Below are 12,624 nucleotides of genomic sequence, written 5' to 3' on the forward strand. Positions count from 1 at the left end.
CGAAGGGCTTTCAAAAATGCAAAAATAATGACCTAGGACAATTTTTACTTTGTCCTCTATTCCTTTCCACAAATTCTGCTTTTTGAAATTAGTCATGAAAGCCGTATCTAAATGCTTTGATAGTCTCCGGAAAGTGAGTGAGTGAGTGAGTTGAGCTTTACGCCGCACTCAGCAATATTCCAGCTATATGGCGGCGGTCTATAAATAATCGAGTCTGGACCAGACAATCCAGTGATCAACAGCATGAGCATCGATCTGCGCAATTCGGAACCGATGACATGTGTCAACCAAGTCAGCGAGCCTGACCACCCGATCCCGTTAGTCGCCTCTTACGACAAGCATAGTCGCCTTTTGTGGCAAGCATGAGTTGCTGAAGACCTATTCTACCCTGAATCTTCACGGGTCCTTGGGGAAAGAGACTAATGGAAAACGTTTCACTTCCGCTAAATAGAAATTTTGACATATAGGCCTACGATAGTAGTATGGATCAGTATGCCACCATTTAACTTCCAGAATACTCTTAATATAGATAACCAAACAGGCAACGTGTTTGTCAATCGTTGGTGAATTTAATACACAATGTTTTACAGTTATGCGTTTATTTCGTTGGTCAGTATAACATACAGGTCTGAATGAAGCATGGTCGTTCTCGATATGTGATTGTATTTAATGCATTGTTTTTAAATGAAGTGACCCCAGCTTATTGGTCTAAAGCCATGCAGCTTGGTTATTAATATGAGTGACACGTATAGAATGCATTGTAGAAACTGAAACATACTTTGAAAAATGGAAGGAAAAAATCGTCAGTTAGCGTTTGTGTCTGTATGCTTTTATTGTAAATATCCTGGATTAAACTGCTTTGTTAATCCGATTTGAAAAAAAAGGGAATGTAAATCACACATGTGCAAGAGAAGTGCGAAGTAACTGATGTTGATTAAAATCGACATGTTACTTTTCCAGTATATTGTCCGAATCCATATTAAACCAATAATCGGTGGTGACCGCAATTAGGCCTGGCTGTCGATAGAGATCATAAAGATCGATCATCGTTAACTGAATATCGATTGATTATCGATAAATATCTGAGACATAACCTTGAGTAAAAATATCTAAAAGAAATGAATAATTTCACTGGTGAGTGGTGTCTGTTTTTGCATGGATTATTAACAAAAGAACGTCCTAAACATAATTTAGAAGCAGACCATGAATAAAGTCCTATATTTGTATATTGTGTGAGAAAATTGAAATATTTTTTTCTATCGCAAAAGTTAATGTACGATATTATCGATAACACAATTTTCATATCGATAATCATTAATAATCTTTCCTATCGACGATATTTCCGATTATCGATCATTTTAGCCAGTTAGAACCATTTTATACTGAAAAAAATCATTACATATCCTTCCGGAATGTACTTAGTCATGTAAAAAATCGAGTGCTTTTCAACTTATCTTTAGTATCTTTAGTAATACACTTTGATTAATTCATAATATAATTCTAGCATCCAATAAAAAGAACGTTTAGGGAAAACTCAACTAAAACGTTTAAAGAGGTACTCAAGCTTTTTGAATCTGCCACAGTAAGCTGTACGGAGTTGTGTCCCTTTGCAGCAACGATGGCTGTGGTTTCGAATTTCTGATTCAGATCCCTCCCATTTCTGGTGTCCCCGCCGTGATGTTGCTGGTATATTGCTGGTATATTGCTAAAAGCGGCGTAAAACCAAACTCAGTCAGTCAGTCAGTCTGATTCAGATCCCTGGTGGTAAACACATATGACCCGTGTAACTTCGATCCTCACTCAACGTAAAAGCATGATGTTCCTGCAAACGTTTTTGAAAGCGGCATATAACTCGCTAACTTTATAATCTTTATGGAAAATTTGGATGTGATCGCTCTTATGTCTGTTATATGACCTTGATAGAAATCATTTTGGTTTTGAATGGCTCTAGTTTCTTACAACACGCAATTTTTCGTAGATGATTGTTGTAGAATGCCTGCAACATGATTAGTTTTGTTTAAGTTTACAAGTACAACTTCACAACGCATTAAACACGGTTTGTTCCCCGATAATTGTTTGGGACGGCAATTTTTAGAAACTGCTTTGTTCTGGTATCGTTCTTTCATAGTCACGTACGTCAGTTGGTTGAGAGCACAGGCCCTCGTGTCTTTACGATTATTGAAGATTAAAAGTTTTTGAGATGACCCCCGACTCGAAATGCTTCATAGTACAATAAATCATGATTTTATTGTACTGTGAAACATTTCGCGTCGGGTGTCATCTCAATTATTTTTAATCTTTAATCCTCGCAAAGACACGAGGGCTTGTGGTTGAGAGTGAGCATTTTGGTTAAATACTATTTTCCTTAAACAAAACATAGGCATAGTTTGTTTCTATCGGTGCTCTTCTGGTTTTTCAAATTCTGTGTAAATTCGGGATATTATGTAAAGCCATTTTGTATTCTTACAGCATCAGACTGTGTATTGTCGAAACTGATACTAACTGCAATAAATCTATTTGACATACGTTTTATGTTTCTTGGTTGTTTTTGATCCATTTTTTGTCCAAATAGATTAAAAAAGCATGCATTGAACCGCTACTTGGACTGCCATTGCCGCAGCATGTTCCAGAATGCTCATTCTGTGCTTGTGATTCTGTGAAATAAGGGTCCCTGATAGGGCAGGCTATCGATATGGATCATAGAGATCAATAATCCTAACTAAATATTGATCGATTATCGATAAATATCGGAGAAGAAATGTCTCAAAGAAATAAAAATATTTCACACCACTGGTAAGCGGTGACATGTTAATACATGGATTTCTAACAAAACAGGGTCCTGAACATAATGTAGAAACAGCCCAATCCTAACTTTGTGTATTGTGTGATTAAATTAAAAATTAAATTAAAAATTATTCTATTACAAAAGTTTATGTACGATAATATTGATGACACTATTTTCATTTAGAAAATCTAAAATAATTTTTCCTATCGACGATATTGCCGATTATCGATCCTTTTAGCCAGCCCTAATGCCTGACTCCCTGGTTCAGAGACTCTACCGGTTGCCTTCACGTGCATTATTATTAAACTTGACATGCGTTACTATAAGTAAACTTGAGCTGCCGTATATATGTAGCCAACACTGGGTGTGTACACGCCTTGCATGAAGCTGTTGAACGAAGCATGATATTTTATATCTGGGCTGATTGTTTGTTGTTTAACGCCGCACTCAGCAGTATTCCAGCTATATGGCGGCGGTCTGTAAATAATCGAGTCTGGACCAGACAATCCAGTGATCAACAGCATGAGCTTCGATCTGCGCAATTGGGATACGATGACATGTATCAACCAAGTCAGCGAGCCTGACCACCCGATCCCGTTAGTCGCCTCTTACGACAAGCATGGGTTGCTGAAGACCAATTCTTCACGGGTACATCTAGACTAACGCTTAGTCTCTGAATATATGTATTTTTGACAGAAACAAATAATTCTCTTTACATTGAAAAGGAGCCCCGATGGGATGGCAGAACCGGAGGAAATGTAGACTTGCTTCATTTAGGGTTTCCAGCACTCTGGAAAGGGCTTAGCGGAAGGGAAAATGTGAGACACACAATTTCATATCCTGTCGTGTCGGGTGTAGTAAATGTCGGTTATTACGAACTCACAGGGACCACTAATGTTAGTTCCTATATCCTTATAGTTCGATATACGCACTTCGACTAATATATACAGCAAAATTAATGCCCGGTAAAAACACACAATTCGTGTTATCCGTCAGGTCGTTATAAACATAGCTTACTGTACTTGGTTTAATGGTAACTACTTTGGGGTTGTGTACAGTAACACTGGCGATCTTACCTGTTACACTATATCTGGAAATGGTTGACACATTGGACTAGTTGGGAGTAGTCTAGAAAAACATAAACATTGCCACCTGTTTACACCGGACCCCGTCATACCGGAAACCACACCTACCGGACGGTTACATCTGAAAACGTCATTCGTAAGGTATTGACCGTTAAAGAGTGGACGTGTGCGTGCGTGCGTTGTATGTTAACATGGCTTCACTGTTACGTGACTGTCATTCCTATCAACATCTGAGTATGAAGCTATAAATGCTAGACGCTTTGTGAAATTCGCCAAAATAATACAGGCTTAGTCTCTGTTAGCAAATATTAGAGTCTTTCCCTTTCATAGCAATGAATACAAAACCTCGCGAAAGTTCTAGATCAGATTCCCGTTTTTGTTAAATATTTTTATCCGATTTCTGTTCGATTTGAGAAAATAATGTTCAACGAAAGACGTCACCTAACCTGACATAAGGCACGTATCAAGGAGATCAATTGCAATGTGTAAATATAATCCATTAGACAGCAATGGAAGCCGTCTTTACCTACCCACGTTCGCTCGTCACACTTAAGTTTTGGTTTGTTTCTTAACATAGATACTATGTGGTACGCCTATTTTTCGGTTTTGTTGGAGTGTTTCCAAAGCTTATATACACACGCAGAACGATAGCTTTTCAAGGCAGCGATATGTTGCTGTGCGAAGCTTGCAGTACAAACCACTCTGACGTCACGATTGGTCTGTGAAGTGGCGTGACCATGAAAAGTAACATCGGCAATATTTCACACGTATACGGAATCAGAGACATGAAATCTACCAAACGATTCTCCACCAGATTATGCAAACAATCCCATTATGACCTTTACCGATAAACCAAATCTAGGAATAAGTAACTGGCCGACGTAAAAACCGTGAATTCTGTTCAGCTGCTTTCATAAAAAAACAACTCTCGAGCAGTAAAACCAACTGACGTCCATTGTGTTTAAAACCATATGCTTTTATGTGGAGTGAGTGAGTGAGTATGGTTTTACGCCGCTTTTAGCAATATTCCAGCAATATCACGGCAGGGGACACCAGAAATGGGCTTCACGAATTGTACCCATGTGGGGAATCGAACCCGGATCTTCGGCGTGACGAGACCAACGCTTTAACCACTAGGCTACCTCACCGCCCTTTATGTGGAGTGCCTGTGGCGTTACAAATAACGGTTGGGGCAGTAAGCATTTGTGATAAATAAAATGCTAATATTAAATCGTATGCAAAACAGTAAATCTTTACTTTACACGAGAATAATACCTCATTTAACTTTTGAATGACTGTACACAGCGATGTCTTCACAACAGCAGCATAGTAATATTATGTGTATTCGTCGGCGATGGTTCTGAATGAAACACGCACCATGCTGTAACCGTCATACGGATAATGATGTATTGGCACTGTGTATGTGAAAATGGTACCACCAATGTTTGTACAGGTAAGTATATACATGTACTGTAAAGGGAATGATGATACAATGTAAGGTAGATTTAACTGACCATCCTTATTTTGCTGTATTGACTAAGTAGACGCTTATGTTTACCCGAACAAGGGGACAATTTGAAAATTCTGTATTCTCGACAAAATGTGATAAAAATGAAGCATTATGAAATTGTCAGAAAAATAAATCGTTCACAGGACATGTTGGCTATTAAATTAGTGTTGTTGTTAAAATATTGTTGTTTTTTTCTGAACCTTTCAGTACTGTGGTATATGTTTTGAAGCGCAGTCTAAGAAAGTGGGTGGAAACAGAGTACATATGTAACCTTATTGTTTCAGGGGGCGGTTGGGTAGCCTGGTGGTTAAAGCGTTCGCTCGCCACACGCCGAAGGCTCGGGTTCGGTTCCTCACATGGGCACAATGTGTGAAGCCTATTCTTTGTGTCCCCGCCGTGATATTGCTGGAATATTGATAAAAGCTGCGTAAAACACAACTCACTCACTCACTTTTTGTTTCAGATTGTCCCACGCCGATGAAGCCTGACTACGGGCAGGTGACCTTCACCACCATCACCCCGGGGTCAGAGGCTGAATACTCCTGCATCCGGGGTTTCCAGCTGGCGGGGTACAACCTGCTGCAATGTCTCGTCACTGGGGAGTGGGAGACTGAACCTCCGACTTGTCAGAGTAAGGGTTAAATTAATGATCAAAGGGATTCGTTGGGAGTGGGAGACTGAACCTCCGACTTGTCATAGTAAGGGTTAAATTAATGATCACAGGGACTCGTTGGGAGTGGGAGACTGAACCAACTACTTGTCAGAGTAAGGGTTAAATTAGTGATCACAGGGACTCGTTGGGAGCGGGAGACTGAACCAACTACTTGTCAGAGTAAGGGTTAAATTAATGATTACAGGGATTCGTTGGGAGTGGGAGACCTAACCGCCGAGTTGTCAGAGTAAGGGTTAAATTAATGATCACAGGGATTCGTTGGGAGTGGGAGACTGAACCTCCTACTTGTCAGAGTAAGGGTTAAATCAATGATCACAGGGACTCGTGGGGAGTGGGAGACTGAACCAACTACTTGTCAGAGTAAGGGTTAAATTAATGATCACAGGGACTCGTTGGGAGCGGGAGACTGAACCTCCTACTTGTCAGAGTAAGGGTTAAATCAGTGATCACAGGGACTCGTGGGGAGTGGGAGACTGAACCAACTACTTGTCAGAGTAAGGGTTAAATTAGTGATCACAGGGACTCGTTGGGAGCGGGAGACTGAACCAACTACTTGTCAGAGTAAGGGTTAAATTAATGATTACAGGGATTCGTTGGGAGTGGGAGACCTAACCGCCGAGTTGTCAGAGTAAGGGTTAAATTAATGATCACAGGGATTCGTTGGGAGTGGGAGACAGAACCTCCTACTTGTCAGAGTAAGGGTTAAATTAATGATCACAGGGATTCGTGGGGAGTGGGAGACTGAACCTCCGACTTGTCAGAGTAAGGGTTAAATTAATGATCACCGGGATTGTGTCAATCTTCCGATATCTCGAAGTTCTTACGTAGGTCCCTTCAACTTCGACACAGCTGTGTTTGGATGTATTTATGTAACCTAGAAAGATCTATCCAATGCGTAATGTTCATCTTTACAGCCCACGAGCCAGGTTCAGGTGGTTAAGTTGACCTAGCTGTGTTGATCAGTGTTCATATTGTCAACCACATGTTTGATGCTACAACCACCTTTTTCACACAAAACAACATGTTGGACGCTACATACACTGGCTTGACTGTACTTGTTTAACACTGCAACCCATTGAAACCACTTGTTTGAAGCAGCAACCCCTTGTTTGAAGCAGCAACCCCTTGTTTGCGACGCTAAAAAAGAAATAGAAAATAATACAACAATGTCTATTTATGCATGTATGATTGTATTATAGAGGTTTCCTGCGGTTACCCTGGCAACATCGTAAACGGCTACGTGGAAGGCTTCAACTACAACTACGACAACCGAATACGTTACAAGTGTCAGAGAGGTTTCGAGCTCGAGGGTCCTAAGACGAGATACTGTAACGAATACGGGGAATGGGAGAATGACGCCCCGGTGTGTAAAGGTACGTCACAGAGCATGGAGGCAAGGGAAAAGACTGGTCGCAGTCAGTAGGGATGGGTTACCATGAACTCGCATAGCCCTTGGGGGTTGGGAATAAGCCTGTTATAAACTTTGGAGATAGGAACGATGCTCTGACAAGGCACTTTGTTGGGAATGATGCCCTTCCATGGACCTTGGGTGGGAACGATGCACTGACAGGGGACCTTGGTGGGAATGATGCACTGACAGGGGACCTTGGTGGGACAGGGGGTGGGAATGATGCCCTGACTTGGGCCTTGGGTGGGAACGATGCCCTGAAATAGGCCCCGGGGTTTTGGAATGGTGCCCTGACAAGGACCTTGGGTGGGATTGATGCCCTGACAGGGACCTTGAGAAAGAAGCCCAGGCATGGACCTTGGCTGGGAATGATGCCCTGGCAGGAACTTGGTGGGAGTGATGCCTTTGAGAAAGAAGCCCTGACCTTAGGATTGGAATTATGTCCTGTTGTAGACCTTGGGTGAATGATGTGAGTGAAACTGGTGACAGTGTTGGAAATAACGGGAGAATAACACGCCACAATTGAACTTCAGGTTAATTATGGTCAAGAGTACTGTATCCCATTGCAGTTTAAAAGCCAAAGAAAGAACGAATATAGTGTCCTTCTTTCCACACCACACCTACACTCTAAAGGCAGGTAGTTGTAATGTTAAACTATGGACTACTTTTATACTAACAGCTACTTTTATCAGGAAAACAGAAAAATATATTAAAATAAATTGTATCTACAAACAATGTGATATAAAAAGTTGCAGAAATGTTATGAACCATATATTAGCTATCATTACATAATTTGTATTTCAGAAATCACCTGCGAACTGCCACCGATCTCTGAGAATACCCGCATCTCCAACCCGTCAGACACCTACCGACCTAAAACAGTGGTGGAGTTTGAATGTACTCCCGGCAATCGCCTCCTGACGCCTCACAATGCTGTCGTCTGCCAGTCCGACGGCACCTGGGACAAGAGCGTCCCTTCATGCGACCCAGTATACTGCGGCACTCCCCCTGAAATAGACAACGGTGGACCTTCGTCAACTCCAGAACAGTCTTTGGTTGGATCTCTCATCAACTACGAATGTAACTTTGGATACGTATTTGCCGCAGATTCAAAGCAGACGATCAGCTGTCAGCCATCGGGGAACTGGGATGCAAGTGTACCTGTGTGTGAAATTGTCATCTGCCCTGATCCACCTATTGTGGCGCATGCGAAGTATCATGGGAACACTTTTGATTTTCTGTCACTGATAGAGTATCTTTGTGATGAGGGCTACCAGCATAGTGAAGACGATACCATTGAATGCTTGGAGAATGGACAGTGGAGTGGGGATGTGACTTGCGACCCGGTCAACTGTGGCGAACCAAATGAAATTAAAAATGGCGAATTCGTTGGGGATGATTTCTATTTAAACAGCGCTGTTAACTACGAATGTGACAGTGGATATAAACTTAAAGGAAACAAGAGACGCCTTTGTTTGACCAATTCCTCTTGGAGCGGAAGAGATCCCGTCTGTAAGCCCCATGTATGTGGGAAGCCTGCCAAGTTAGAAAACGGCCGAGTTAGAGCTGCGTCCATTACATATGGAAGTGTAGCAACGTTTCAGTGTGATGAAGGGTATACTATCAATGGCGTTACTGAGATGACGTGCCAGGCAGATAGCACATGGTCTGATTCATATCCCGTGTGTGAACCTAAAGAATGCTCACCTCCTGTAGACATAGACAATGGTTACTTCCGGTTGGTTGGAAGGAGCACTTATGGAAAGACGGTGACGTATTTTTGCAATGATGGGTTTGATCTGTTAGGAGAGGCTGAATTGACGTGTAATAGCAATGGACGTTGGTCAGCAGACGCCCCATCTTGTCAGACTGTTGAATGTCCTCAGCCAGAGGATATTGAAGATGGAAACGTGAACGTCTTGGGCGTGACATATACAAGTAAGGTTGAATATTCCTGTGACGAAGGATATGAATTGGTGGGGGAAACAGTACGAACATGTCAGGTGGATAAAACTTGGACAGATCAAGCACCCATCTGCAGTCCTCTTAAATGTAGACCTCCTCGGAATGTAAAGAATGGGGCTCTCCATTACAAAGATCTTAAACTTTGGTCCATAGTCAGATATTCGTGTGACCCCGGTTACCAACTTGATGGTTTAGAAGTGAGAAGATGTCAGGCCGATCTTTCATGGGAAGGATCCGAGCCTACATGCAATGCTGTTCACTGTACAGAACTCACAGGTATCGCATATGGAGTCCTGAACACCACAGAGACAGTGTATCAGACAGTCGTTTCCTACTCATGCATTGCAGGCTACACAATAGTTGGCGAAGCTATAAGAACTTGTTCTGCAACCAAAGTATGGACTGGTGAAGCCCCGGTGTGTGAACCTGTTCAATGTAACGAGCCTGGAGATATCACATCAAACGGACGCATGCTAGGGACTAACTTCACGTATGGGGCTGTGATATCTTACGTATGTGACGAGGGCTATAACCTTGCTGGATCACAAAACAGGTCATGTGGTGCCAATGGGGAATGGGATGCATCCATTCCCATTTGTGAAGTTGTTGAATGTCCAAGACCAAAACTGGCACATGGACGTGCATCAAGCTTTCAACGTGAATTCAACACGGTCATCGACTTCACATGTAAGAGAGGATTCCGTCTGGAAGGACCTTCCCAAAGAACGTGTCTCGCCAATGGTCAGTGGAGTGGGGACGACCCGATTTGTGTTAAGATTGTCTGCCCAACACCATCACCACTGATTTCAGGAACAGTGACTGTGTCGCCTAATGGTCTAAAAGCAACGTATGAATGCTTTGAAGGATATTTTCTCAATGGGTCCAAGGAACGCTCGTGTCAGGAGAGCGGAAGCTGGAGCTTAACAGAACCTACGTGTGATAGGATTACTTGCGATGATCTGTCAGCTTATGCTTTCGAACATGGGCGTCTTATTATGACAGGGATAGAGTATGGTTCGTATGCATCTTTTGAGTGTAACGTCGGGTACTCGCTTTATGGAGAAAGTAAAATTCAGTGTACCTTGACAGGAAGATGGTCGGAAGAAGTTCCTGTATGTAGAATAAAGTCATGTGGGCCACCGGGTGCATTTGTCAATGGAGAAATAACCGGCTCGGTGTATACGTTTGGGTCAACCTTATCCTACACATGCAACAGAGGATTTGAACTTAAAGGAACATCTGAGAGAACGTGTGGAGCAGATGAACTTTGGGAGCCATCAACTCCAAGATGTCATTCAATTGTCTGCCCAGATTTACCAGATATTGATTATGGACGAACGATCCTACAGTCAAATACGCTTGACGGTACAGTGAGATACAGCTGCCAACCCAGTTTTGTCCTTCGTGGAAACCCATCACGAACATGTTTAGAAACCGGTGAATGGTCAGGCACAGACCCAACGTGTGTGATGCTCGAGTGTCCAACTCCACCAGAGTTGGAAAATGGTCGCGTGGTTGGCGACAGTTATGCTTTAGGTAGAATACTTCAATATATATGCAATGAAGGTTATGAGCTGGAGGGTGTAGGTATGAATCAGTGCCTGCCAACTCTATCATGGCTCAGTCTGCATCCAACTTGCAAAAAGGTCCAGTGCCCACCACCAGAAGTTCCTGTGAATGGACACATGTCTGGGCTTAGCTTCACATACGGTGATTCTGTGATATTTTCCTGTAACAGTGGCTACATACTGACGGGGGAATCAACTGCCTCTTGCCAACCAGATCGTGCATGGACAATAGAAATACCAACATGTGAGCCAGTCCCTTGTGGAGAACCTCCTCAGGTTGCCAATGCTGTTGCAAATCTGGAAAACGGAACAGTGTTTGGGTCAACAGTGTCACTTCAGTGTGTGATTGGCTACGACCCTATAGGAGACACCCGGGTACAATGTCAGGCTGATGGTTCTTGGACATCACCCTCCTTCCGATGTGAGATTGTAACCTGCCCAGCACCACCACCAGCCGAGCATTTAACGGTGGAAGGCACTTACACATTTGGAAGTCAGTTGAGGTTCAGATGTGATGTTGGATATGAACTTATTGGAATAGCTTCAACCTGTCGCTGCAAACCAGACGGGTCATGGGATTCACCTTTCCCTACATGTCAGATAATTTCGTGCCCGGACCCTGGTACATTTGACCATGGAACTATATCTGAGTCAGACAACACTTATCAGAGCGAGATTGTGTACACATGTGATCAAGGCTTTGAAATAATTGGAGAAGAAACAAGAGAATGCCAGGAAGACAAATCATGGTCAGGGCAAACACCAATGTGCATTCTCATCCGATGCCCAAACCCACAGTCTACAATTCCCAATGGAAGGATGATATACCCGAAACAAAGCTACAGCTACAACGATGAAGCATCTTACGTTTGCAACGATGGCTATGAAATGATTGGAAGCGACAGAATCAGATGTTTAGCCACTAAAGCCTGGAGCAGCAGAGCACCGTCATGCACTAAGATCGTATGTCCAAGACCAGGAAACTTAGAACACGGTAGTGTTGTTGCCACGGATGAAGTCTTAACTTACACGTGTGATGATGGATATGACCTGATGGGTTCACGTCTGAGAAGATGTCTCAACACAGGGCAGTGGGACACAGATGCCCCTTTGTGTCTGCCTGTTCATTGTCCTTCTCCCGCGCCTATCAACCATGGACAGATTGAAGGTGGAGAGTTTATATATGGACAGAGCATTCAGTATACCTGTGATGAAGGATTCCTGCTAGTAGGAACTGGAATCAGACGTTGCTTGGCAACTGGATTCTGGGAGACAGAGAGTCCTTTCTGTGACAGATTGACGTGTGGGATGCCAAGGGTACCTGAACATGGAATGGTATCAGGGGCCTCCTACCTCTTTGAGGATGTAATAGAGTACTCATGTGATTTCGGGTATGAGTTAGTCGGGGAGAATAGACATACATGTGAAGCAAATGGGAAATGGAGTGCTGAAATACCCTTCTGTGAAATCATTGTTTGTGAATCACCACCGGAGGTATTAAACAGTATATCCACATCAAGCTCGAATACTGATCAGTATGCTGTGGGGTCACCGTCACCTACACCTGCAACACCGGGTACCAGATCGATGGCGCGCCGTCACTTCGGTGCCTCCAGAGCAGAAGTTGGTC

General features: G+C 42.9%; 1 protein-coding gene across 1 annotated transcript in view; it reads left to right on the forward strand.

Annotated features, from left to right (window-relative positions):
- LOC124277371 (sushi, von Willebrand factor type A, EGF and pentraxin domain-containing protein 1-like) overlaps positions 1-12,624 on the forward strand; it is a 61,019-nt gene that overhangs the window by 34,651 nt on the left and 13,744 nt on the right. Inside the window, 3 exon segments of the mRNA XM_046713040.1 lie at positions 5,844-6,011; positions 7,253-7,426; positions 8,266-12,623. Coding sequence (XP_046568996.1) covers positions 5,844-6,011; positions 7,253-7,426; positions 8,266-12,623 — 4,700 coding nt within the window.

The sequence above is a fragment of the Haliotis rubra genome, unplaced genomic scaffold (assembly GCF_003918875.1).
Source record: "Haliotis rubra isolate DU_JTF1 unplaced genomic scaffold, ASM391887v1 Scf220, whole genome shotgun sequence".
NCBI lineage: Eukaryota > Metazoa > Mollusca > Gastropoda > Lepetellida > Haliotidae > Haliotis > Haliotis rubra.